This window comes from Camarhynchus parvulus, chromosome 3 (assembly GCF_901933205.1).
Source record: "Camarhynchus parvulus chromosome 3, STF_HiC, whole genome shotgun sequence".
NCBI lineage: Eukaryota > Metazoa > Chordata > Aves > Passeriformes > Thraupidae > Camarhynchus > Camarhynchus parvulus.
In genome coordinates, this window is record NC_044573.1 from 28,928,789 (window position 1) to 28,955,222 (window position 26,434).

Below are 26,434 nucleotides of genomic sequence, written 5' to 3' on the forward strand. Positions count from 1 at the left end.
CTTTTAATTTTTTTTACCTGTAGGTCACAGTTTCTCTTATTTACTCTCTTCGGAGAGTAGTCTGTCTACAAGCATCCTCCCCAGGCCTGTGTTTCACATTTAATTGCTATCTTTGTGACTGAGAGATGTTAATGATATATAAGCATATTCTGATTTTTTTAAACTTTATTTCTACCTACAAACATATTCAGGCAACTATGTAAGCATTATTTTAAAATTATATGCTTTTATGATCCTCAAATGAAATAGCTTTGACATGAAATCAATCTTTATTTTACAACACAGAATCCAACACTAAGAAATAACTCATAGGCAAACAGGCTTCAACACTCCCACTGCTCAGAGATGCCTATTTTGACTGTCTGATTACAGCTCTGTTGCATTGATTGGTTCTTTAACAGCTGATGTGTACTCAAGCAAAAGGACAGCCAGGTCTTGACATTAACAGGCTCCTTGGGAACCAGATGGCACAAACTGGAAAAGCTCCCCAGAAACTCTACTCTTCTTTGTTAAACTCAAAATGAAAACTTTAGAACTTCCAGAACAGATGAGGGCAGCAGTTATTTGACCTCTGACCAGCACTGAAAGTTTCAGAAGGCTGTGTGAAACCCTGCAAAATACAAAGCCACAGAAACAGCTTTGTAGATGGTCAAACATTTTCCAACTCCCTACCTCAAACAGCCTGGCTGATTTTGTGTTACAGGTGATTTATTGTCTCTTTCAAGATGGTGATAACGATGGTATTTGCTATATTTTTTGTGCAGTTTGCTCCATCACACCAGCATTACCTTTAATGATTCTTTGTGAGTCATCAGTAAGGAAAACTGAGATTTTACACACTCTAGGACAGGCTTTACAATTTGAAGACTACTTATTTTAATAACTTGCCTGGAATGCTCACTTCAAAAATTTAGGTTTCAAGGGTACATTCATTTTCATATTATTTTATTTTATTGCTTGCTGTCCATATTCCCATATTCCTTTCATTCCCACGTTCATATTCATATTCCTTTTTTTCTTTCTCTTGTACACACCTACCATTTCTTTTTCCCCTCACTAATCTTTTTCTCATTCCCCTTGACCTTTTTCACCTGTCAAGTACCAATGCACTCTCCCTTATCCACCTCATCAATCATTCTCTCTCAGTCTTTTAACAGCACCAAATCCACCCAAGTTACAAAATCAATTATAATGCACTGCTGCCAGTATAAATTCCCTGTCCAGTATGATATCTGTTACTTCAGGTTCCCCAAGGTCATTTATATAGATGTCTGTCACCATGTCCCCAGAGAGGCCACATTCCAGTTCCACTAATGCTCCCAAGTGCCTTAGCACCTGACAGCCTTATGCTCTGAAGAACTTTGTTTAAATCTTGTACAAAGTAAACAATGACTGTGACACACTGTGGGATCCTATCCAGCATCCACTGGCAGGCCCCAGAGAAGGTTCATGTTCATGTGTAATTACTTCAAGAGGATCATTGATGGTGGGTTAATCAATGCTGAAAGGCAACTCAAGCAAACATGAAACAGAGGGTACTGACATGCCTGGGACTTCAGAAGAAAAAGAAGCAGTGGAAGGAGATCAGGGGCAAGGTTGTCAGCAGCACACTACAAGCTTTTGGAATAGGGAATCTTATCCAGCATAACTACTACCACTTTAAAAAAGGGACCGAGTAGGACCACATTGCTAACACATGATTGAAAGCTGCAGTTTCACATTAACAACAGCCCCAGAAACGTTTATATTCCTGTTATATTTTGTTTCATGCTGCCTATGCCAGATTCCATTGGCAAATAACAAGCAGGTTAGTCTGGTTGCTCACATTCAAGCTGTGCCCACCAAAAAGGGAGTAGCAGAAATGCTCTTGTCATAAGTCCAGAGGCGGTTGTCCAAAAAGCTGTTTCAGAGATAAGTGTAGTGAATGAATAGAGTAATGAACCAAAACAATCTTACTCAGATCTCAGTCTCTTTGCAAAGAACTTACAAATCCTTCAAATAGAGAGATAAACCTTCCCTATTTAATCACTGTGTCTACCTCCAGGGGACAGCATAAGCTTGTTCCCCTACAGTTTTCCTTCCACTGTTTTGTTCATTGCAGCTCCCCAGGCTGACATGTAAGAGGTAGCCTGCAGGAAGAATGCTCATTTCCAATGCTGAGGAGGTCGATGTGGCGTTGTGAAAGACTGCCTGTCTGAACTGTCAGTGAATGAGGCTCATTTGACTGCACAAACCACCTACACTCCAGTACAAACTGGAGCAATGAACAGTGCAAAAGTTTTTGATCAGCCAACAGCATTACCACTCACACAGCCAGCATATCTCCAGGTGAAACACATTGGTCAAAAACTGTCACTAGGGCACCTGGTTTATGTGCTAAGCCACAGACAACCCATGAAGTAAAAAGCAAAACGAACCCCAAAACAAGCCAGTCCCTCCCCTCAAGCTCTTCTCTCTCATCCTAACCCTTTGAATTAAAAGCAGCCTTTGTAAAGCACACGAGCAGCACGCTGTGAGAGGCATGGGAGTAACATTTTGATCAGTTTTACAACTGGTAAGAATTAGGTTCATCATGGTGAAACATCACTGGGTTCCATGTATTTGCATACACATAGTGTGTGTATGTGCAGATATGCATGCCTCCCACACCTTACATACACAAGAACTATACACACAAGGCATATCACATAACATCGGCCCATACCCACAATGTTTTATCATCACATTTGTGCATTAGGAAACCACTGTGCACACATGAATTGCTAACCCAGCCTGTTGGCAGAGGAAGCAATGTTTACATTTCAGCTACTGCCACGGATCTGACTGTAAAGCAGAGAAGCAGACAAACAAAAGGCTGCGATTCTCATTAAACTCTTTTCCTCCTTGCTTTTTCAAAAAGTTGCAGCTTTAAAACCCTTCAGTACTAGGGGCCCAAATCTCTTGATTCTCAGTCATAACAGTACAAGACAGAAAGCACCTGATGTTTACATACTCAAAGATGTATTTCTCCTCTACCCTGCCAACACAGAAGTTACTCATTCATAAGGCTTAGCAGCAGCATCCATGAAAGGCACAGTTTTTTGGTGGAGAAATTCTTCACACACAAAGTCAACTAACATGGCTCCCTCTCATCCCCAAATGCACCCCTCATTATACTGCTTTCTTTTCCCCTTCTTAATCACTGGTTAATTGCTTCCTTGTTTCCTGGAGAAGAGTTAAATCCTGTCCTTCTCCTACTCCTCAAAGTTCTCTGTGACTTGACAGCACACAAGTACACATAACCAGCAAGGCCTGTTGTGGCAATCCCCCTCTCACAGACCACTTGAAACAGCATCTGCTGTTCATTTTTCTGTCCTTCACAGGCAAATCACATGCTTCAGACAACAATCTGCTGGGCCAAACAGAAAGAGAAAGAATGAGGAAAAACAGCACCTTCAGTACTTCATGCAACAATACACACAGGTGTTAAGAGAAAGAGATCAAGACTCAGACACACACTCTCATATGCAGGGCTATAATACAGGTAGAGCAAGAGGGACATTCCACGGATATGACTGGGCATATGAGAACAGTAATGTAAAACAGCTGTCTGTCATCACAGCTTTCTGTTAAGGTGGGCTGCACGTCCATGTCAGCGAATTTAAATGAGCCCAATGAGAGGGACAGGGATGAAAACTGAATGGTCAGGCTCATGTCTAATCTAAATCCCTGCTGCTGCAATTTAAGCCTATTACTTCCGGCCCTATCAACCACTAACGTGGTGAGCAGATTTTTTTCCTTCCTCTTGATAACAGTTTCTGTGGCTGTTAAAGACTGTTGTAATGTCCCTTCTCATTGAGGCTAAACAAACCCATCTCTCAGTCTTTCTTTGAGGATATGTCCTCTGGATCTCTCACTCCTCTTCTAATTGACTTCTGGCCTTTACCCAGGCAAAGTACATCTTTCTTGAATTGCACTGTTCAAAAGTGAGGACAGTGCTCCAGCTGAGACCTTACCAAAGCTGAGTGCAAAGTTTATTTCATGCATCTTCCAGACTGCCCTTCTGGTTATATAATCCACATAGTCAATGACCTTTTTTTTTAGACAAAACCCCTCAAACCTGCATGACTTATGTTCACTCATGCTCAACTATAATCCCTATTTTTTTCTCTGAAAAAACTGTTCCTGGCTGCTTTCTGTCCTGAATTACCAGACTTGCTATTAAAAGGAGTTTTAACTGTCCCCCTTGAATGCCATCATTTTTTCACACATTTTTCCCACCTTATTTTAAGCTTATCTTTTAACATATGTGCAGTATGGGTATGTGCCCAGTGACACACTCTAGAGAGATGTCCTGCTTACTGAGGGCTCATATTGGGGATATCACTGAGAGACTACCAAGCCTCATACGGTCAGCTGACTATTATCCACTGCTTTTGTTTCAAGTGGGCACAAGTGATATGAGCAGGAGCAGTCTGAGGAGTATCCAGAGGGATTACAGAGCTCTGGGGGCTGTGGTAAGGGACTCTGGAGGGCAGGTATCTTTTCCATCAATTCTCCTGGTCAAAGGGAAGGGGTTTGAAAGGGCCAGTTCAATCTGCTAAATCAACTAATGGCTACAGGACCAGTGGCACCAGCCATGTGTTAGCTATTTAAACCATGGGATTCATTTTAATAAACCTAGTCTTCTGGGGCTGACAGCTCCATCTGTCAGAGAAGGGGAAGAGCATCTTCAGTTACCATGTCACGAAGATGGTGAAGAAGGCTTTAAACTAAAGTTGCTGGGGAAGGAAGCCTCAGTCCATCCACTCCTACCAATTTGATGTCAGTGTCAGCAACAGATGTCTAGTGTCTACTAGACAGGGATAACATGTCAGCAGGAGAGCACCTGGAGAGCAGCAAAAAGGAATTCCAAGCACTGCTGCCAGTAAGTAAGATTCATCAGAGACCCTACTAAAATGCCTCCATCTATCATGTAGCATGGGGAATAAACAAGAGGAGTTTGAGATGTGCACACACCTGCAGGGCTTTGATCTCACTGGCATCACAGAGGTGGCTCCTCTGAGCCGGAATAGAAGACACTTTAGAAAGGTCAGGTAGAGATGATGAAGAGGCAGTGGTGCCCTCTATGCCAGTAACCAGCAGGAATGCATGGAGTTCCACCTGGGGATGGGTGAGGAGCTGACTAGAAACTTGTGGGTCAGGTTCAAGGGAGGACAGGGACAAGTGACATGACAGGGGAGTCTGCTGTAGGCTGTCTGGCCAGGAAGCCCTTCCGTAGACAGACAGGAGCAGCCTCACAGTCACAAACCCTGGTCCTCCTGGGAGACTTCAACCACTCCCATATCTGCTGGAGGGACAGCAGAGCAGAGCATAAGCAATCCAGGATATTCCTGGATCAAATTGATGATCATTTCCTAATAGATGTGCTCTGTATTTCACCATCCAGTCAATTAAATGAAAACACCAAACAGAACTTAAGCTGTTCTACCTCTCCTTGATACATTTTTTCACTGTGACAGGTTGCAAGTGCTCTGGTACAAGTGCCAAATTTACCTCCACATTCTGATTATATACATGGTACCAAATACCTCTCTCAAACAGAGCTTCCAGCATCAGCATATATAACACTAAATAAAAATAAAATCTGCTGTTTCAGCACAGTGCCCATTTTCCACCCCTTATTTCCTTTCCCTCCCCTAATTTCCTCTCTCCCTTCCCCCTCCCTGTGCCCGGGTTTGTTTTTCGTGCCAAGGTCCTCTAGGTGAGACCCTGTATGGGAAGGCAGTTGTGGGAAAGGTTATTAGGAAACTGCCATCTAAACTGCTACCTTTCCGGCTTCCACACCCTCTCCCTCCCTACAAAGTCCCCTCTGTTCTGTTTTAATACTAATGAGTTCAGAGGAGGTTCCTAGGCTGGAGCAATTCACAGTCTAGACTGTGCCAAAGCACACAGGCACACACCTCTCTGATCACTTCCTGCCCAAACACAGCCCTGCTGGCTCAACCTTCAAAATGTGGGCTGGGGATTGCTGCTGCTGCTCTGCCAAAGGCAGCCTGAATTTCCAGGGGCGCCAGTGCCACCTACTCCTCCCCTCACAGCTTTATCCTCTTGTGTGCATCCTATTTGCCATATGCCCCTATAGAGGAAAACAAGGGTAAGTCAGAGCTTGGCTGACCTTTAAATCTCTGATAAAATATTACATAAAAGGGCAGGAGGAACTGAGACACTGGTTAAGAATTTAATGAGCAAAATTAACATCTTGTTGAGCTTTGGTTGTGCAGCTTAGAAGCACATGCTCAAACTTATACACAGGGTAAACTCACAGGAACTCCACTAAATCAACATCATTTTCTGGCAGAAGTTCAGGTTTACACAGACAAAAGCAAAATCAGAAGCTAGTTTAGTTGTTCTCTTGCCCTCTGAGTTATTATTTCAAATTTGGTAGTGCAAACCAGAAATCAGAATGCCTCAAACTCCATTAAATTGAGTGCACTTACTCTGGATTTACGCCAGTGGAAAATATTAATTAAATAACCTCTTTTAAATTGTAACAGACTAAACCTCTGAGCTTAACCACCTCTAACAGTGGCTCGCTCTATAATTTACAGCATGGATTTCCAACATAGAATAGACTGAGAAGTTTATCAGTCTCCTTTTCACTAATTGTTAACTTTTACTTCAATAAATAAAGATGATCTGTATTTACTACTAATCAGTCCAGACCAGCAAGAATATCATCTACATATAAGGCTCCTTTGGGTTGAAGAGGAGGGAAATTCACAATTCTCTTCCCTCACATAAACAGTGTATTTCCATAGTCAAACAGTGAATTGAAGGCATGACAGTATATTTGGTTATTCACTCACACCCTGTCCTGTCTCATTGCTCAAGTATTCTGATAAGCAGAACATAAACTACGGCACTGACATCACTGGGCTTAAGAAAACACCACCTAAAACACTTTTCTCTCCCTGTTGCCACTAAATAAATTATCAGAAATTTTCACAAAACACAGCAAAAAGAATAAGAGAACAATGAGCACGTGCCTTGCATTGTCTCCTAACAACAAATCATAATTGCATTTAGTATCTGGTTAAGCATTTGTAATCCAAAGTTCTTCCACATCATTAATGTATAAGCCAACAGCTTCACACCAACCAACAAAACTTGTGCAGCTGTTCCTCTCTATTCAAGATGTAATGCTGAAACACAGCCACTAAAGCAATCCCAATGGATTTTCCATGACTCAGGGATCTCCCTGGACACCTTCCAAACTGCGAAACTGCAATCTGCTTTCCCCTTGTAATTTCCTTTGGAGAAGTTATTCTTCAAGCCTCCACCTAGTAAACTATTGCATAACACTGTTGTGCATGCTGCTAACCTTTTCCAAAGGTTGTTAAGTGTGGGCAGTCTTTCCTTTCCTTTATGTGGTCAACAAATGATGGCAAACTGCAAAATTAAAAGACACCCTGAAGTGTTTTTAATGTAAAAGTGCATAGAATACACAAATATCAACTAGGGCCTTTTTGCATACATCAGTGGGTCTACAGGAAGGCAGTGGTGTCTTGCATCAGATTCTCCCTACAAAAAGAACAGGTAGATAAGAGCAGGGCAATGTCTATGACAGGAGGCAGCAATAGAAATTTGCTCCCAAGTTCTTCAAACACAAGACATTTGCCATTGGAAGACTCCTGTGCTGCCTATAATCTACACATGCTTCATCTTTTCAGCATCTTTTCAATCTGGCTACAATTATGCATTAAAACTGGCCTTAAAAGCATTACTATTCCCTGTTTCACACAAGGAAAAAAAAAACCCTCACAAATGCATGCATTTAGTTGTGTAAATTTGCAGGGGTAGCTAGGAAAATGAAATGTCTTTGGAAAGCTTTCCTCCCATCAAGCTTACAGACAAGGTAGCTAATGTTAAAAGCCCTGGGTCAGTGCTGTTACAGTGCCAGGTGGAAGGCATCTGTCTGTACTGCCTAAGAATAAAAAACATCAAAACAGAGCAGAGTGGCAGTCTGGTGTGATGAGTGACAGAAAAAGCACCTTCTGACACTTACTTTCCATGTGCTGCTCCCACCTGGTGCTGAAGGATGAACAGAAGGACCTCTGCTATGTTCAGTGACACCAAAAGCTTCTCCTAGTGTGGAGCAAGGTGCCAGGAAACTGTTGGCCTAAAAAACTCATGCCCTAAAAAGGTGCTACTCCATCCACCTCACCTGTAGCACCTTGTGCTCTCCACCTTGGAGTCTTGCACACCAGGCAAAGAAGAGGCCATTTCCCTCCAACAATGAAAGAGCAATCCCAAATCACCTCAACAGGTCCCCTAAATGATAAACAACCTTGAGTATTGTTTGAAGATAGAATCCACCTACAGAAGGGCACAGAGACATGACATAATTACAAACCCTTTTCTCCTGCTCCCCCTTAGGTTGTATGATACACTATCAGAGCCAAGATTATACCTGATATAAATTGTTACTGGGTGAGCAACTACAGAAACTAATCTTAGTCAACATATTAAACAGATGATACTTCATGATTGTTATCATCTTCTCCATTCAATTATCTTATTTTGTTAACAGTTCCTCTAAAACCCCAGCTACAGTCCACCTCCCTAAAGATAAGTACTATCTGGCAAGACACATCCCATCCTATTTCTCAACCTCTTCTCTTCACTGGAAAATTTCACTGCTTCCCCAGCTTCAGGCAAGGAATTATTATAAATTATTACAAACTTATAAGGTCTCCATTGACAGAGGGATCTGGCTTCCCCTTTCTTGCTGACATCAGGCTAAGTATCAAAACATACTTCCTACAGTATCTCAGGTCTGGCCCTTCCTCTATAAGCTGCAGAAGAAATAGACATCTGTCATTCAACCTCCCTTGATCACCGTTCATTCACTCCAACAGCACAGCCAAAAGATCATCTTGGCCTAGCACTAATTCCATATCATCTCCATCTTTGCAATCGGTCTTCACTCTCCCTTCAGCACCACAGCTACTTCATTTGTTGTGTCTTTTTCTTCAATACTGTGGAAGACACTTTCCCTTCCTATCACAATCTCCTGTCCAGTTACAATCTGGTCAATGCGGTCTTTGCAAGACATGGTACTTTCCTCTTGTCCTTTCCCATAGATGCATTTCCAGCTGGCATTTTCTCCTCCCATATTATCTATCTCCCACCTTTCCTTAGCAGACCAAATCTAGATTCAAATACTCTCTACAAAAGGTGAAGGATGAGGTCTTAATAATAGATTTCTAAGCCATCAAATAGAACTCTGAAAAACATAAGACACTAATAAAGAGAATTGAAGGACAGAAACCACAGAAGGGCAGGAATCATACTCAGAGAAGCCATCCCAAAATGTTGGGGCAAGAGGACATTCCTGTACTGCTGCTGTTTATGCTATTTCTACTGAAGAGCACCCACTCTCTAAGTCATCAGACAAAATGGCAGGAAATATATAAGAATGTTGATGCCATTCTAGTAGGAGGGTAGAAAATGGTCTATTCTGTATCCATCCAAGTATAGCTGGGAAAGCTCCAGAAAGCTGAAATAGAGATAAATTAATCTGATCCTTCCAGCTAGCATGTATGACTCCTACTATTAATATCATCTCAGTGTTTTATCACTTCAGCAGCCTTCAGGCTCAATCCAGAAAGTTGCTGACACTTCGTTATAGCCATAGTGGAACACAAAAATCATTCAAATATTAATTATGCCTTACTAAGGAAAAAGGCCAGAGTAGAGCTTTGTTATATTATGTTAACACTTGCAGCTATGCCAAAACATGACAGTATTAGCAAATCAGGTGCTAAAGGTGTTAGAAACACACAACCACAGGATTTCTGAATATTAAGCATATCTACCCTATCCATGATTTCAGGGTTAGGATATCATGACAGCTCTGGAGCATTCAATATAGGGGAGACATAAGATTAACAACTTAGCACTTCCATCCTCTAGTGGTAGATCTGTTCTTTCCTCTCCTTCCATATCCCAAGCTACATATCTATTGTGGTCCCAAAATCCAGTACTTCTCCTCTTTTGCCCTAGATGAACGACATGCATTTCCCTGCGTGTTCCCATGAAACAGCACTGCCCTGTTAAAAAGTATGTAGTCCTCTGAGAGCTTCCTCAGGCATGTCATGTCTACTGTAAGTAAATAATTCTCAGAACACACTCAGACACTCCCTTCAAGTATTCCAACCATGACCATGACCCTTCCCACTTTTCAGAAAGGCATTCAGTATGCTCTTCTTGGGATATTCAGAAGCCAACAACCGCCACAGACACAAAAAATACCACACAGGCCAAATTCAGTCAATGGAGAATGATGTAACTCCACTACTGTCTTCAGTGAAACTGAACTGGTTTACATTGGGTTCATTTGTCCATAAGCTTTGTAGTAAAGCAACAAGATCTAAAACACAGTGTATGCCTGTACAAAATCCTTAAAGCTGCACAGGTGCTTTGGTGACACCCCCAGCTCCTTCACACCCAACATCTCACACATAAGACCAGGTCTGGATTTGCATTTGTTTACACAGCTCTATTGATTCTCAGACATGGAGTGTGAGACCTGGCTCCCATCTCCAGCTCCTCTCCCAGCAGCTGTGTCTCACACATTTGCATAGCGACTGCTGCTTCTTACACAGCTGGTCAGGGAGCTGGGAGCTGCCAACCAGCTGCACCGGCTGGAAGGGAGCCTGAAGTGAGAAAGTAGCTGGTGCTGCACTCAGGCCGTAAGCCTGTCCCTATCACAGGAATCCAGACATAGGTGAGCACCTGAAAAGGGAAGCTGTCTCTGCCACAATGCTTAAAATGCAACACCTCTTATGCATTTGGACTTGAATTCAACTACAGAAAGCTTTTTGTAGTGCTATGTGCATTAAAATCAGGGACATGTGCACGTGTTTTGCATATGAGACACATGTAAAGCAGAACCAACATTATGAAAAACTCTTTCTGTAGAGCAGGAAGAAGAAACATATCCCGTGTGGAAAAATTAAAAAGAGGAATCCTGAGTATGTACAACCTTGGACTATTCTGGACATAAAGCAATTTTGTGCATAACTAGACAGACTTTGATACCATAAGAGCTTTTACCTCCTGAGCCTCAGTACCCTTTGCTTCAGAAATTTTAAACCACACAGTTCTTTTGCCATTATTATAATAGAAGACAACTGCATCCGAGTGCATGAAAAATATTGATCTGCCAACTATAAACTAACCCAAAAGAAAGGGATGTTTTTGTGGCCTGGCCACCATCAGTGAAGAAAGTGATTTGCTGCCTCAAAGTTTTGGATTTTTTTCTACTTTCAGAGACAGCATCTTCTACTCAGAGGACAATGCCAAGGCTTCTTCCTGAATATGAGCCTCTTTTCAGGAAACTTCTGCCTTGGTCTCACCAGCAGCATTTTCTTACAACCGCCACTGGTTCATCCTCATTAAGTGCAAGAAAGGAAGTAATAACTGGGGTGGGGAGTCTCTACTGAGCCAAGGCCAGCAAAGCCTTCTAGTTTGCTGAAGTCAGAGCTCATCAAATACAAATAAAAATGAAGGACCTCTCCAGCTGTCAATCGTGTTTGGCATTACACTTCCTGACAGATTAGGTAGATTAATTAATTACAGAGAAGCACAGAAGGGATGAGGGATGGGAAGATGGAATTAAATAACTTCCTCCTATGGGAAAAAGAGAATAGAGGGACTTTTAAATTATGGTTGCACAGAAATTTGCATTTAGCAACAACTCAAAGCTGCAGGCCAATGAGAGGCACAGTCTGAAATTATGATTTACATGCAGGGCAAGTGACACAGAAAGGAAATCCCTGTATTCAAATGAGTCCAGGATTAGGACAGAATGACTCAAAAGACTATTAATTTGAAACTAAACACTTAGATCTTAGTAACACACATGAACTTAAATGACAGTAAATGCAGTTATCAATGCACATGACAAGTGTTTGGGGGTTGAAGCAAGGACCTATGATGCATGTCTTTTTAAGTCACAATCTTTCAATGAGAAACAAAGGACTTCAATAAGCTTCACACACGGAAGATACTTTTCTGGAAAGGTGTTGCTCCATACTGAGACAGAATAGGTAACACTGCATCTCTGCTTCCCAGAAATATTACAGGAGAGCTGGAGGAGAAATAGGGAACTTTTTTCTTCAAGCCCAGCAGCAAACACATACAAACAGACCTGATGTCCTCTTGTTCCTACATACATTGACATATATTGCCTATAGTCACATGAAAGATCACAGTGGAAGCATTTATTGTACTTCTTACCACATAAATACTCTTGCAGGCTGCAGAGACAAAAACAGGGCCTCACAAACACTGCCACAGCTAGGACCTGGCAAGCTTGAGTGGGACTGGTGATATATGGGAGTGCTTATTCAGTGTGGTGAAGCCTAGTTTTCATCTGAGCTTTATGTTGTATCCATTACACTAAATGGTCTGCAAGGGAGAACCAGGCATGAAGGGAACTTGCTACTTCAAAGTCAGCTGTTTGCAGTGGAAACCACTACTACAGTTATTTAGGTTTGGATCTCATCTCCCTGTAGCTGCTGAAGGTATGTTATCCAGTGTGTGCCAAACTTATGCCTTGCTCAGAAATTGCTTTGCTTCCTTTGACGAAATAAATAAACAAATTCCCAGATATTTCCATGCTTTACCTTACTTTCAATATAAAACTCTTTTCCTTCCTTTTCTCAATTTTCTCTCCTCTGGGAAACAAGATAATAATCACAGAGTTTTACTCTCTTTTAAGGCAGAGAAGGAACAGATGTGAAGAGATTTCACAGAGAAAGCAAAGATCAGAATTTTTCCAAACTTTATGCTACTGGTCACTTCATCCAATGCTAATATAAGCATGTCTATGATGCCCCACTGTTCCTTTGCCTCTGTGCCGAGAGAATTAGCACAGATACCAGTTATGTGGATGGCTCATGTACTTAGAGAAGACTAATAAACTCTTTTCAGCATTCTGGCACTAAAGTGCTCACAAATACTAGCCTGGTGTGTTGAGAAATCAAGAAAGCACTGTAACACAAAAACAGGAGCAAACATCAGCCTACGTCCACAGTTCTGTTTCAGGAAAAGATGAAGACACTGATTTACTTAGGAAGGGATTTGTTCACTGCTGTTTTTTTTTTTCCAGCTAGATACCTTCTCTAGTTCATCTTTAATTCAGAAGGTGAGCCAACTTTAATGCTCAGGCATTATATTCCATATAATGAACTCAGAGGTGATGAGATGAAAGACTGAGTTGAATTTAGGGCTGCGTCAAGAAGGGACATACTTCCATGTTCTTGTGGTCACTGTGGCAGGGCGCTGCAGACAGAAACCAAGGTCACAGTTTCAATCATGATTCCCAGAATGGGCTGAAGGAAGGACAGAAACCTTGATTCAGCACTTGCTTCCATCTTCATTTAATTGCACTCAGGCAACCTTACAGGGAAAATATGAGTTTGAATTCAGTGGTCTTATTGTTCAGGAATATATAATAGCTCCACATCCATCTTCTCTACAAAATCTGGGGGTTTGCAATAGGACCACAGTGCTAGATCTAGAGGGGGAGAGAGAGAAGAGTGTAGGCTGCCTCACCTGAGAACCAACCTACCTCTCTCAGCAATTCAATGAATGAGAAGAAATTTTAAAGGCAGGCCAAAACAGATGATGGATAATTCTAAATTTTTCAAATAGAGAGTGTTCCTAAGTATTTATGCTGCTCCTCAACTATAAATAATGTACCTTTAGATTTTATGCCAAAAGTATCTATTAAGTTTTGTTCTGGAAAAGCTTGTGAAGATGGTAAACGTCAATATGGACAAAAGTACCCAGAAAGCCAACAAAACTTCTTCCTTAAGGACTCAGAGAAAAAAAATTATAAAAAAAAAGGAAAAAAAGAAGGAGGAAGAAACTCCCAAACTGAAAATGAAGTGGATTCAAATGCAATGTAAGATAAACGACGACAGGGAATTCCAGTCCAATATCCCACCTGAGCTAAATGCGAGAATGCTTCAAGGGCAGATAAGACCACAAAAGTATAGCAGTAAGCATTTCTCAAATCTTCCCCAGTATAAGAATCTCATGTGCCGAAGGAACTCATTCAAGTTTGAAGGATATAACGATACTATCAACTTTGAAAACGTAAACTCAAAAGACAATTCCATTTCTGCCCCAAGGACCTTGCATCTTAAAATAAAGAATCTTGCACTCCACCTTCTCAAATATCATGGCCATGTCACAGTCACTAACAAAACAGAAACAACAAAAGCACAAGCTTTTCACATTGCTCTTTCCTCTGTGCTAGCATTCTTCAATTTTTTTTTTTTGTTTGTTTTTTTCTGAATTGCTAGCATTTAAGTCACCCTTCTTGGTACAGTCTGAGTTGCAATCTGGGATCAGGCTGCTGTTATAAGAGATCTAGATGCATCAAACAGCACACCTCCTTAAACCATCTGGAAGAGTCCTGGATTCTAACAACCAGGAGAAAGTATCAGAATCCACTGTGACAAAAATACACTCGTGCTAAGAAGTATGAACAAGGACATAGAGAATCTGTTCCATGAAAAAAAGTTACTTCCTTTGCCTTACAATAGTTTTTCCAGATCCTTCTGTAGTTTTCTGTAGAAGGGAAAACATGTGTCTAGCACAGATATTCTTGCCAGCAGGCACAAAATCATTTTGGAGACCACCAACAGACCACCATCAGCAGCAGTACTTCACCACTATATGGCAGTATGGAAACAGAAGTGATACTGGTCACATCAGCCTCGATGGTCAGGTAGGGCCAGTTTTACAATTTGCAAGGTACAGGACCAGTCCACACACCCTGCTGCCTACAACTTCCCTCTCTGCTTGTTCATTGAAGGGAATATGCTAAACCCAGCTGTTCTGTCCTCTTTCACAAAAGCCGCCTTTGGAGGACAAAACTTGTGGTCATAAACATTTTTGTTTGCTTTGTATTTTGTACATGTAGACTTTGATAAGAACTTACCTGTACTGCTACCGCTGCATTCATCCCAAGGCAGTCACTACCAGCAGATGGCCTGAGAGCTGGTAAATCACCTCCTGTCTTAGCCCAAACCAAATCACTCCAAATCACCATAAGCCATCGTCTTCATTCAGACCTACTCTATGCACACGTTCCCAGTGCAATAAATCAAGTCAGAATTTAGGGCCTATCAGGAGTAACTCTTTCTGTTTTAATTTTCTGATTAATCAGACAAGGCATAAACACAGGATCCAGCTTCAAGTAATACATAAGCCTAGAATTGTTTTTCTGGTTGAGGGTCAACAAGAGCAGGCGTTTCAGCTGAAATCAGCATCAGCTTATCATCGCACAGTCACTGCCTTGGTCAGAGTCCAGTCAGGCAGCTGCCATTACATAGCTGCATGGTACATCTCCCAAACAGAGCAGCTCACACACGTGTATCTGCTTCAGTCTGGAGGCTACACAAGCAAGTTTGAAAGCTTGGAATGGGTCATTCCTAATTTCTTCCCCTTGAAATATGGACATCTCCAAATTCACTTTTCATGGAACTTAAGTTTAAGTAGCACAACAACAACAGAAGACATGCTCCTGATCCTGATCCTCAAAATGCCAGTTTTCCTCAGAAAGGGAGGTAGAAACATACTGAATATTTACTGGATTGGAAAACTCATCACAAGGGAGACTTCTCCAGCACAGCCATGCTCAGCTTTTCTTGTCATTAACTCTTCCATGGGAAAAATGCCCCAGATTTTAACTGCAACAAGGGGAAAAAATAAGGCTTTTAAAAATTCATTCAACCACACCAATGTTTCATTATACCCTTTGCAGAGCAGATGGCAAGATGATGCTATACCCCCTGGGCCTGCTTTAGGGAGCTAACACAAATGGTCTTCTCACTACACATCTCAGATGATGTTGGTGTTATCATTTCACTTGGGGATTTGGGTCAAAAGGCTTTACACTCAAATCTGGTTTTTATATAGTACAAGTGCACCCCGACTAGACCCTAACGGATAAGCAGCAGGGAGCGAGCACACAGCACAGAGCTCTCTCAGGCACTTCCAGGTCGCTGATTTACCCTGCTGCATTTACAGACTGAATCTTTCTAATCCAATTAAAATCTCATCTGAGCTGTCAATACAGATGTAGCCTGGTTTATTTTAGTGTCTCACAGAACATGCATTAATCCAGGCCTGTGGACAAACTAGCCCTTCTAGGCAAAGTCTGCATTTTGCCAGCCCAGTTTCCGGCCCAGGTTCTCTCACACATAAAGCCCTCAACTGCTTGCATGTTACCTGTCTAATCAGGAACTCCTATGGACATCTTATCTGTCTGCTTCATAAAAATGTGTGATGTACACCATTACCCTTCTGAAAAACAGCACTTTTCTTTCCCATCTCACTTCTCATGCAACGATGGCTAGGGTGCTATCATTAAATATAAGAACTAAATATGATCTGTTTTCATTTCAATGGCTTCATTTGTTTGAAATGCATATGCCAGTTACAAGCTGTCAGCACATTTAATAAGTTACAGCAAAAACCAACAACTCTCAAAGTGCTGGGGCCAAAAGTTTTTACAGATCATCACATATACTTGTCATTAAATTTTGCACCAGAAACATTATAAATTATACTTTTTAATAGACTTCCATAAGGCAGCTGCGAGCTGTTTTGCCACAAGCAAGCACATGGAACACCAGTATTTGCCAGACATAAAACTAGAAGTTAAAAGCATCATTAATACCACCACAAACTCTCAAACTCCTCATAAAACTGATACCCTTCTCAGTAAGCAAAAGCCCAGCAGCAACTCAAGCAGGTCTTTCACTATGACCCAAAGGTAAACAAGTTCAAGGTTTAAGAAGCCAAGTTCAGGAGCAAAGCACATCTGTTGGTGACGTCTTCAGCAAGGCTAGATTGAATGCTTCAGTGGATCCTGGTACTGGAGAGAGCTGAACTTTGATACAGCAGTTCAAGCTTTGCATGCGAAAACCAACCGTTAAGCAGCATCCAGAAATAAATTGTCAGCAGAGCAGATTACAGGTTACACTCTTACTCTTGAGAGATACCTGTCACCACCAGGAATTCTCCACAGTCAGACAGCTGCATTTTCTAAGAGGGACTCAAGTTGTCACACGTAAAAAGAAAACTGACCTAAATATAGACCAGAATTTTGTGAAATATTTCCATAAGAGGAGATTCTCCATTTGCAAATTAATGCAAAGCAAATAGACTCTTCTGCTGAACACATTCTTCTTCCTGAAACAGCTGTAAATCCTATTGACTGATTTATGTGCCCTTGCCACAGAATACTGAAAATCCTAATGGGTACTGGGTAAGTGTAAAGTTAATGGAAAAGAAATCCATACCAATTTACTACGTACACAGAAGGCAACTTCCGACTGAGGAAGTCCTTGAGCTGAAAACTGTTAGAAGGTTGGAGAGCATCCTGGAAAAGACCACCCTATGGCCACACATTATAGTCTCCAACACCTTGTATTTTTCCCTTGCCATTTGCTTTGGACCCCATATTGAACCTGAAGCCTGGGCTAGGATGTCAGATCACTGATCTGACAAAGAACAACTGTCCCTGTATTTGATATGACAGACCATAGTTGCCCATATATTAACCTCCATTTGCATATGCAAATGACATGGTTCTTCTCATTGCTATAGCATTTCAAAGCTATGGTCATGGACAAGAATTTATTGGGCTAATGTTACAAGTGTAACATAGGAAGACTACTGGCAAATTCCTCCAATGCTGAGATCCAGTATTTTTTGTTCTATTCCTCACCTCAGTTGCACTCCTCAGGCATATACACACTTACAGATATCTCACTTTACATAAGCTCCAGTCTCAGAATGGTAATGAGAAACCTAATCAGCTGCATCAAATGGGCATCACCTTTACGACACAGTTTGCAAAACAACCCAGCCCTATGACCTCTGCCTGTGTTTTGCATTCCGGCTGAACAAGAAGACAAAGACAGTGAAGTCATTTGATGCCAGGCATGAAAAGCAAGTGTCTGGCTCCTGGAGTCTGCAACATTTACCACAAAAGAAAACAACAAAGTTCATCTGAAATGATTCCTTCTCTTCCTGTTTATGGCTGTTGCTGCAACAGCACCATTTCATGGTTCAAAGGCAGCTGTGTGATGAAACATAATTAGCATGGTCACCTGATTCTTATACCTCACCAGCAGAATGCTACTCATCAACAAAACCAAATAGCCCTCACTTCACAGATCTGCAAACCCTAAGACTTTCCACTTCATTACACTATACAGCAGATTTTATCCCAAAGCTGTAAACAAGAAATTGACTGTCAGCTCTCTCCAGAGAACTTGAGAGGTTCCTTCTAACATGCTCAATCCTACATAGTGCTATGAGAATAAATAAACACATTTAAACATTTTATTGTACTTATACCCAGTGCCACTATCATCCATCCTGTTGCTTGCCATCTTTCTCCTACCAAATAACCAGTCATAAAAGAATGAAAAGATTTTTTTAAAAACTTCAACAGAAGCACTCTAATAAATCTCTTAAATCCTCTTATTCTTATTACTCTTTTAAAGGGAAAAGTCCATCCACCTCATAAATATATCAATCTGTCACCAGAAACTTACCACAAGTTCGGCAAATCTGGCATTGAGCTCTTCTGCTGGTGGGATTGGGACAGAAAACTCAAGGAATTGGAGGGGATTATTATCCTTGAGGTTGATTTCAGGGAGGTCGCTGCCTCCAAAACAACAAAGAAACCCCAACGCATGACGATTCCTCTTCCGGGGGGCCATGATCATGGTGTATGGTGCTATCTTCTAATCATGTTCTGTAGGGAAAAAAAAACAAACAAACACAATAGACATTAGATGTTAAAAAAGACAGTTGAATCTGTGCAGCTCTGTGCAGTTACAATGGCTGTCACTGGAGTAACAGATGGAAGAGGACAGAAGGATCTGATACCCAAAAGAACAAAATAAACACTCAAGCTAGATAAGGTAGCTAGGCTTTCATATGGTATTAACATGTTCTTCCAAGGCAGTGTATAATTGCTTCTCCCAGTTTTTCTGAAAAAAAGATTCTACAAAGTCAGTGTGGAATTTCCCAGCAGGTAGATTTGTCAGCAATGCTCAGTAGCCAAGGCTGAATGCTACCACAGAATGCTGATATTGGCCTTTTTCTCACTACTACAATAAAGGAAAGAGACTACCAGAAGGAAAAAAGCATGTATGGGAGAATTTACCCACAACACATAGAAGAACCTTCCAAAAGTATCCCATCTGATCAAAATAAAATGAACAATGAAAAAATGAAGCAGGCATCAATCTCCCCCCACTGCAGAGCCAGACCACCAAACATTCACTTATTCCTTCATGGCCAGGACTATCACTGTAGGACCATTTTGCCCATCCCATTTTCAAACACATGTAAGTACTTTGGACTGCTTTGTGTATTCAGGGAAGAAACAGCACAGTGCTAATGCATGTCTTTAGATTTACATTTCAGCTGCCAGATCCCATCTTGACAGAACCTGGCTTGAAAGGGAGGCAGAAGGAGGCTGAAGGAGAAGCTGGGAAGTGACTGATTTCACTACCACACAACACCGCTTGTGAGCAGCCCATCCAAACAGGAAGTCTCCTGCCAGCAGTTTGAAAGGAGGGATCTGTGCAGTGCACAGAGAGCCACATATTTTGCCCTTTTAAGGGACTTGTTGTTTGACAGCTCAGGGGCTTATTTGTGTTATATTTTTAAGGACTTCACTTTTTCACTTAATCTGCAGAATAAGCCATATCCTTAGAGAGTAAATAATTAAAGCTTGTTGTGAAGCTGGTCTCCCTGGGCACAGGGCAGGGGAGCAGGAGGGAGGTGGCAGGTGAACCAAACCACAGGATGCTGGATGCTGTATCAGCAACAACACAGCTGAGCTTTGTCATCAGAGCAGCTGCTGCCCTAACCTGCCCTACAATACTTTGGTCTGTTTGCTCGCCAGAACAAGGCTGCTTTGAGCTTTCATAGAGACTGAGCAGCTGTGCAAGGAAAAGCACCTTCGGGACAGCAGTTGCATAGTGGGACTTAACATACAGAGCACAGCCAGCTCTCCAGGGATGTTTTGCGCAGAAATAGGCATGCTCACTTAAAAAAAAAAAAAAAAAAAAACACAAAACAAAACCTAAGCAACGAACAACAGCCAAAAAAATGTCCAAAGCATCCAAACGTCTATCCTTATGGCACTGTGTGCTTGGCAGGAATCACCTGCCCTACTCTATGCTGGGATTAGTATATCCAGCACATTCTCTTATGCATTGGAGGGGCATCAGCTGCAACTCTCAGGCAGCTGAAAAAAAGCAAGCTGGTAAAAAGTACTGTCTTCTGGCATGCCACTTCGCTTTGCTGTCCATGCCAGCTCTGCAAGGGGTGTTATGTCCCAGCAAGATTCACTAGAGAAGGATGTTGCTGGCTTCAAAAGCCCATTCATAAAAACATTGGGTTCTCACTAGGAGATGCCAAAGGTCAACTTAAAACTGAACTGGTCATTGACACAGCTTCAGTCAGCAAAATCAAAATGCCCTCAAATCTATCACAATGATGTGCATGGCAATTTGTGTTTCCTCTCAGTAGTGGACACTTGAGAGATTCAGCTGCTAAAAGATTTCACAATAGAGCCTCAGAAATTAAACTTGTACACTACAGACCATCTTCTCAAGTATTATTATTCCAAGTGCAATGCCCTTTATGGCAACCTGGTCATGGCTGAGATTAAAACCAATTAGTTTGACAAAACTCTCTTTTGGAAGGAACTGAATTCAATGAGACAAACTTGATTTACATGCAATACAACTATACTTGCATCAATTCAGTTGCAACCAAGCTCTGGCCCACTGTCTAAAGGCTTCCCCACCAACCATCAAAGGACCAGCATTCTCTGGGGCATGGACAATGAATCCTCCTTGAAAAAACTGGCTGAGCCATTGGAATGATAGGACCATAATGACCTCCTTCATGAGCTCAGGTCAAGACTCCGGTAGAAACTTTGCCAAAAGAGGTACCTTAGCAGGAAATGAAAACTATGTGAATGGATGTGAAGCTCAACATTTTCTACAGGGTAAGTACAGCCCTGGTCTGGCTACCACAAGTTGTCCTGCACTGGAATTTCATTACTTGGCTTTACTCTTAAGCAGGTTCATCTAAGAGGTTGTCAGTCTCCAGGCTTTCCTCATCCGTAATGCTGAGAAATACACAAGCTGATGTTTGTTACTGTGATTTTTTTACAGAATCTGCAGTTCTTTGGGATCCACACTTGTGAAACTCAAGGCTGCTTAATTTTTACTACCCTGCAAAAGTATGCAGAGCTCACATGGACAATAAGCTCACTTTTGCAAAGCATCATTCCATTGCACAACTCATACTCTTTAACACTGGCATTGTCCAGGTACATCTATAGCCAGCTGGCATGAAATTCATACTAACATAGAGGGGTAAAATAACACTTGTGTATTGCTTTCACACTGTAATTGTGTGGATAGGTGAGGTGTCCAAATGCTTTCAAAATACGAACAATTGAGGACTACTACAGAGGAATCCAGCACAGGTATTTTAGAATCAAATCACTGAAGGAATGAATGAAAGAAATTTCTAAGTTGGAGCACTGTCTCTCTAAAATTAAACCTGCCAGTAAAGTAGATGTCCTTCAGAATCCTGTAAGTTGCACCGTTTACGCTATTTAATAACTAATTACAACTTTGTTGGGGATCAACAAAATAAACATTTTCTAATTACCTCCAAGTTAATAAACTTTTCCTTTCCTTTCTCTCTTTTTTGCCTTTCCTTTCTCAAGAATCAAATCCGGGAAAAATGTGCTTCCAAAGAATGAGGAGGGTGGGAGACAAAGAAAATTAAGAAAAGAGCAACTTCCATTTTTCTGAGTGGCAACTGACAGCAAAGCTGACATAAAAATTTATGAAAATAACAAGAAGTGGGGAATTTTGTTCTAATAAAGGTTCTATTGCCCCTCAACTTCAGGCAAATAAAAATGAAACATGTGCAATTATGTATTTCTATATATATACACCCCCAGCGAGAATCAATAGGAAATCTCTCTCTGGAGAGAATCCCACTATTACACATAACTCCCTCCCACAGCTCTTCTCAGTTCTACTGTTTTGCCCTTTTGCACAACACAAACAAGTTGCTGTCATTTCAGCAGCTAACCACACACCCGCTTCTCATAGCAATCCCTCTCCTGCTTCCCAGCCCCATCTGTGGTTCAGCTCAGGTCAGAAGTCACAGCCTGGAACTCTGCCCAAGGCCTATTTATAACAACGTCCTCTTCCTCTGACAGGGTGTACGTGTTCATTTCTAAACCATTTGGCCCAGTAACCAAACATAATTTAGCTAATGCAATTTTTCCAACCCTTATCAGAAGTTTTAGCCACATGGGATCAGATCCATGCTAACTGTACACAAGGATCCTCTTTCAATTGCTCTCTGAATTGCTTCATAAGCCTCACTCTTCATTCTCATCTCAGAGATTGTAATTTTCATGCCAACATATGCTAAATAAGCAATGTTCCACTAAAAGACACCTGAAGCAACTGATCTCCCAGCAGCTCCCCTGTGCAAGACAGCTGATTATTGTAGATTTTATCTCACTGTTCTGTCCTTCAACACACTTAACAGCCAGAGCATAACCGTAACTAAAACAGGGAAAATCACCTTTGTATCACTACCTTTGGAAAAATGGAAGAAAGAGAACTCAGTGGGTAACTAAACACACACAGTCATGAAAAAATAGTTCACATAGTTCACAGCATAAGGAAGCATTAATGGTAAACACTTTCAGAGCTGTATCTCTACTGATCATCAACAGACACACGATGCCAGTGGATGTAGCCATAGCTCTCACCTAAGTGGGGAGCATGGGACTAAACATATGATGAAGAATCACTGCCCACACTAGCTTATGCTAACAAAAAGGAAATAAACTTAATAATTTTCATTTCCCTCTAATTTATCTATCTTTGTCTGTAGCAGGATAAAACATATATATGTAACGTGTGATCACTGATGTAGAAAGAAATCTTAAGTCAGAGTTGTTTAGAACACAAACCAGCTCACCCACAACCCCCAAATCCAAGTTAAAACTCCAGATTATCAACCATTAAGTAATAAAACATGAGAAGTTCCTGGAATCAAAAGAGCTCCCTAGATCATCACTTACTGATGATGAAATGCCTGAATGTAGACACTGGATAAAGGGAAAGAGCTTCGTACTGATCCCATGCTCAGTTCCCTGGACCACATTGCTTCTTCAGTACACAGATGGTGAAATGATGAGCTTCATGGCATGATTTAATTACCATGGGAATTTTCCATGGATGTCACATGTAATGTGACAGATGTCAGATGCACAATATGGCAATTGCAGCAGGGGGGATGGGGAAAGGAAGCAGACAAGCAATCCGTTTGTTGCACGTGTAATAATAACCCAACTCCTTTGGTTTGGATTTGGTATGCTACTAAGGAGCCTCCTGGTCTCCAGGGCAAAAAACAGCAATAAAAAAAGCCCTGACCACTTAAAATCCCCACAGTTAAAACCTTATTTTTCAGGGAAGCTTCCTGAAGATCCATGGACACTTGCTTGCTATGTTGGACAGGAAGGCACTGGAACCAAAACAAATCAACCGATTACTGGATGTGATCTGGAAAAGAGCAGGGTCCTGTGCAGCAATGGCTACTCAATCCCAATCAGCCATGGCCCACACTTAAGTTGCCAACACAGGAGAGAGGACAGCTCAAATAATGCTGTGCATTTTGAAGCCAGTTCATGGATTTTCCTTCTCCCAACACATTGAAACAAGAGTGCAAAGCTCTTGGTGCTTATGAGAACTTTGCAAGACAGTCCAGAAACTCACTGCTTGGTTGTTTTACACACCTTTCCATTAAAGCTGAAATGGTTTATAATTTCAAAGAACTCCACAGACCTAAGGATTTTCTCCTATTTTTTATTTATTTATTTAATGTTTATTCATTTATTTACCTCAGAAATAAGTCCTGAGATAAGGGAAAAGGCACAGACTATTTGAAGGCTGTCAGGTGTAACTATATCCATGAACCTACTTACTGCAACGTGTCTGTCAAAAATCTCTTTATTTTTAATACTTTAAGGATGCTCAGGATGTGCTGGGTGACTAATGACCACTAATGTTAGTCTGTTAATACTCACAAATCCACCATATCTCACCTTATACCAACTTATCAACACACAACAACAACAAAAAAAAAGAAAGCTAAAGAACTGAAAGAAACTTCTCTTCTGAAATACTAATTTGCAACACTTTCTCCGCCTTCACCTAAGAATAAGGGAAAAAATAACTCTACAGAAAAATTAAAAAAAAAAACCAAACAAAAGAAAGCAGGAAAAAATATACCTGCAGGTTCTTTGTGTTCCTCCTAATCATTAATCTATCCAAATTGTATTCATAAGGAAACTATTTTAAAAGAACAGCCAAGGTTCAAAACACAAAGCAAAGCGAGCAACAAAGCAGTAAAAGCCAGTGTCATGAATCTGGTTAGTAATAACTAAGTATTTATTTACACCTTGTTTCTCACTCTTCAATGAAGTACAAATTAATAATTTTCTATGCTTAACTGAGCTGACCAAAAAAGCCATTCATTTTTTTTACCTGCTAAGGAGTTATTTTATTTTTGCAAAAGTACTATCACTGTGTCATAGTTTCCTATAACTATGACTTCACACAGAAATGTGCACCGTCAAAACTAATCTGTTCGCCTAGACACCAAATGCTGAGTCTTAATTATATTCTAGCATCTCATTTATATACAAGTAAGTCTATGCATCTTTAACATTTCTGAATGGTGATATGATCACCACAGCTTAGACTGCAAACACAACAAGTAAAACTCACAGCCTAACTGTTTATCCAGGACAAGTATGTCCTTCATCTCCTCAGTGTCTGATTGTACTGCAGATTGACATCCTAGTTTTTCAATTCCTCACTGAGCCATGCTTGCCAGCAATTCAAACCACCATGTGGTGGAACAAACAGGAGTGCATACTGTCTAAAAATATAACCAACCTTACTGGTTTGTATTAAGCAGTGTGGAGTCCTGTCCTTCTCTCCTTACCCCTCCCCATGTTACTTCCAAGTTCTCTGGTGTTGCAGCACTGCAGTTTCAGTAACATTTACACATACCCTCCACTTCCTTCTCAATCAGAAAGTCACTGCTACCAAGATCAATTTTCCTGTCTTCTTCACCATGAACCACATGTGTTGCATTCATATACCTCACCAAAGATTACTCATTCCCTTCTATTAAGAAAAAAAGCTGCTCCTTTGTAGTCTTAGTTCTCCCTTCCTTCCTTTTCTACCAGTTTTAGTTTTATTCTCTACTATTTCACTGTTTCATTACAATATCCTCATTTTTTTCATGACAACTGTTAGAACTGAAATGGCTTCCTGTAGCCACTTCCTATGATCACACTATAAAACTTTTTTTTAAAGCAGATATTGAAGATAAAAATACTTCTAAAGAGACACCTACTGCATGACACAAGCTGCAAAGCCTGCATGACACTTCATATATGTTTTATTTTGGTTGTATTTTACTTTATTGTCCTAGCTGTGGCACTGAGGTTGTAGGTTCGCCGGTGTAGGGTCTTACTCTTCTGCTTAAACCAGTTATTTTACAGTGTCAAATAGACTGTGAACAAACAGAAATAAAAGCAGTAGGCCTGCAAAAAGGTAATCACCTGGCTGGAAGCTGGCCAGGCCAAAACAGGCTCACCCCCCAGTAATGATGCTGCTGTAGAGACAGCATTTAGCAGTGTCCACTAATCCAGCATGGATAAATTTATTCTTTACAAAATAATGGAATTTATGCAGTGATTTCCCCTACCACAGCATTAGCTTCACTAGATGGGTTGTTTTATAATGTCCCTGTTCATCAAATTGCTGTGGCTGTAAGAGCCAATGGAAAATACACTGCATTAAAGAAAACATAGGAAAAAAATCCCAAAAACCCCACAGATGGTATCCCAAGACACAATTCTGACTAAGGATAAGACCATGAAGCAACAAGGATTTTTAGACACTCTCTACAATTCACAGATTTTACTTTTGAAATAATTCAGATCCTAAAAATATTATTTTTAAGGCTTTACAAAATTATACTGTAATTCTAGAGCCGTGAAGGTTATAATTCCAGTTTGTGTCTGTGCTACTCAATAGAGTGTGTCTGAGCTTCCTTTTCTAGAAGATACAGACCTAAACAGCAGAGCCCAAGTTAGACTCTCAATTTTCTTTACTTTCTTTTGGTGATGGGAACAACACAGTGATGTAATTTCACAGAAAAAAAAAGTGGCATGGAAGTTGGAGTGCAAAATGAAGCTTTTATTCAAAATAAGAAA

The 26,434-nt window shown here is 41.0% G+C and overlaps 1 protein-coding gene across 1 annotated transcript in view; it reads right to left on the minus strand.

The window, feature by feature from the left end:
- Positions 1–26,434, minus strand: part of DAAM2 (dishevelled associated activator of morphogenesis 2) — a 175,860-nt gene that overhangs the window by 101,838 nt on the left and 47,588 nt on the right. Inside the window, 1 exon segment of the mRNA XM_030946526.1 lies at positions 18,633–18,835. Within this exon segment, the coding sequence (XP_030802386.1) occupies positions 18,633–18,806 (174 nt within the window). The 5' untranslated portion in view covers positions 18,807–18,835.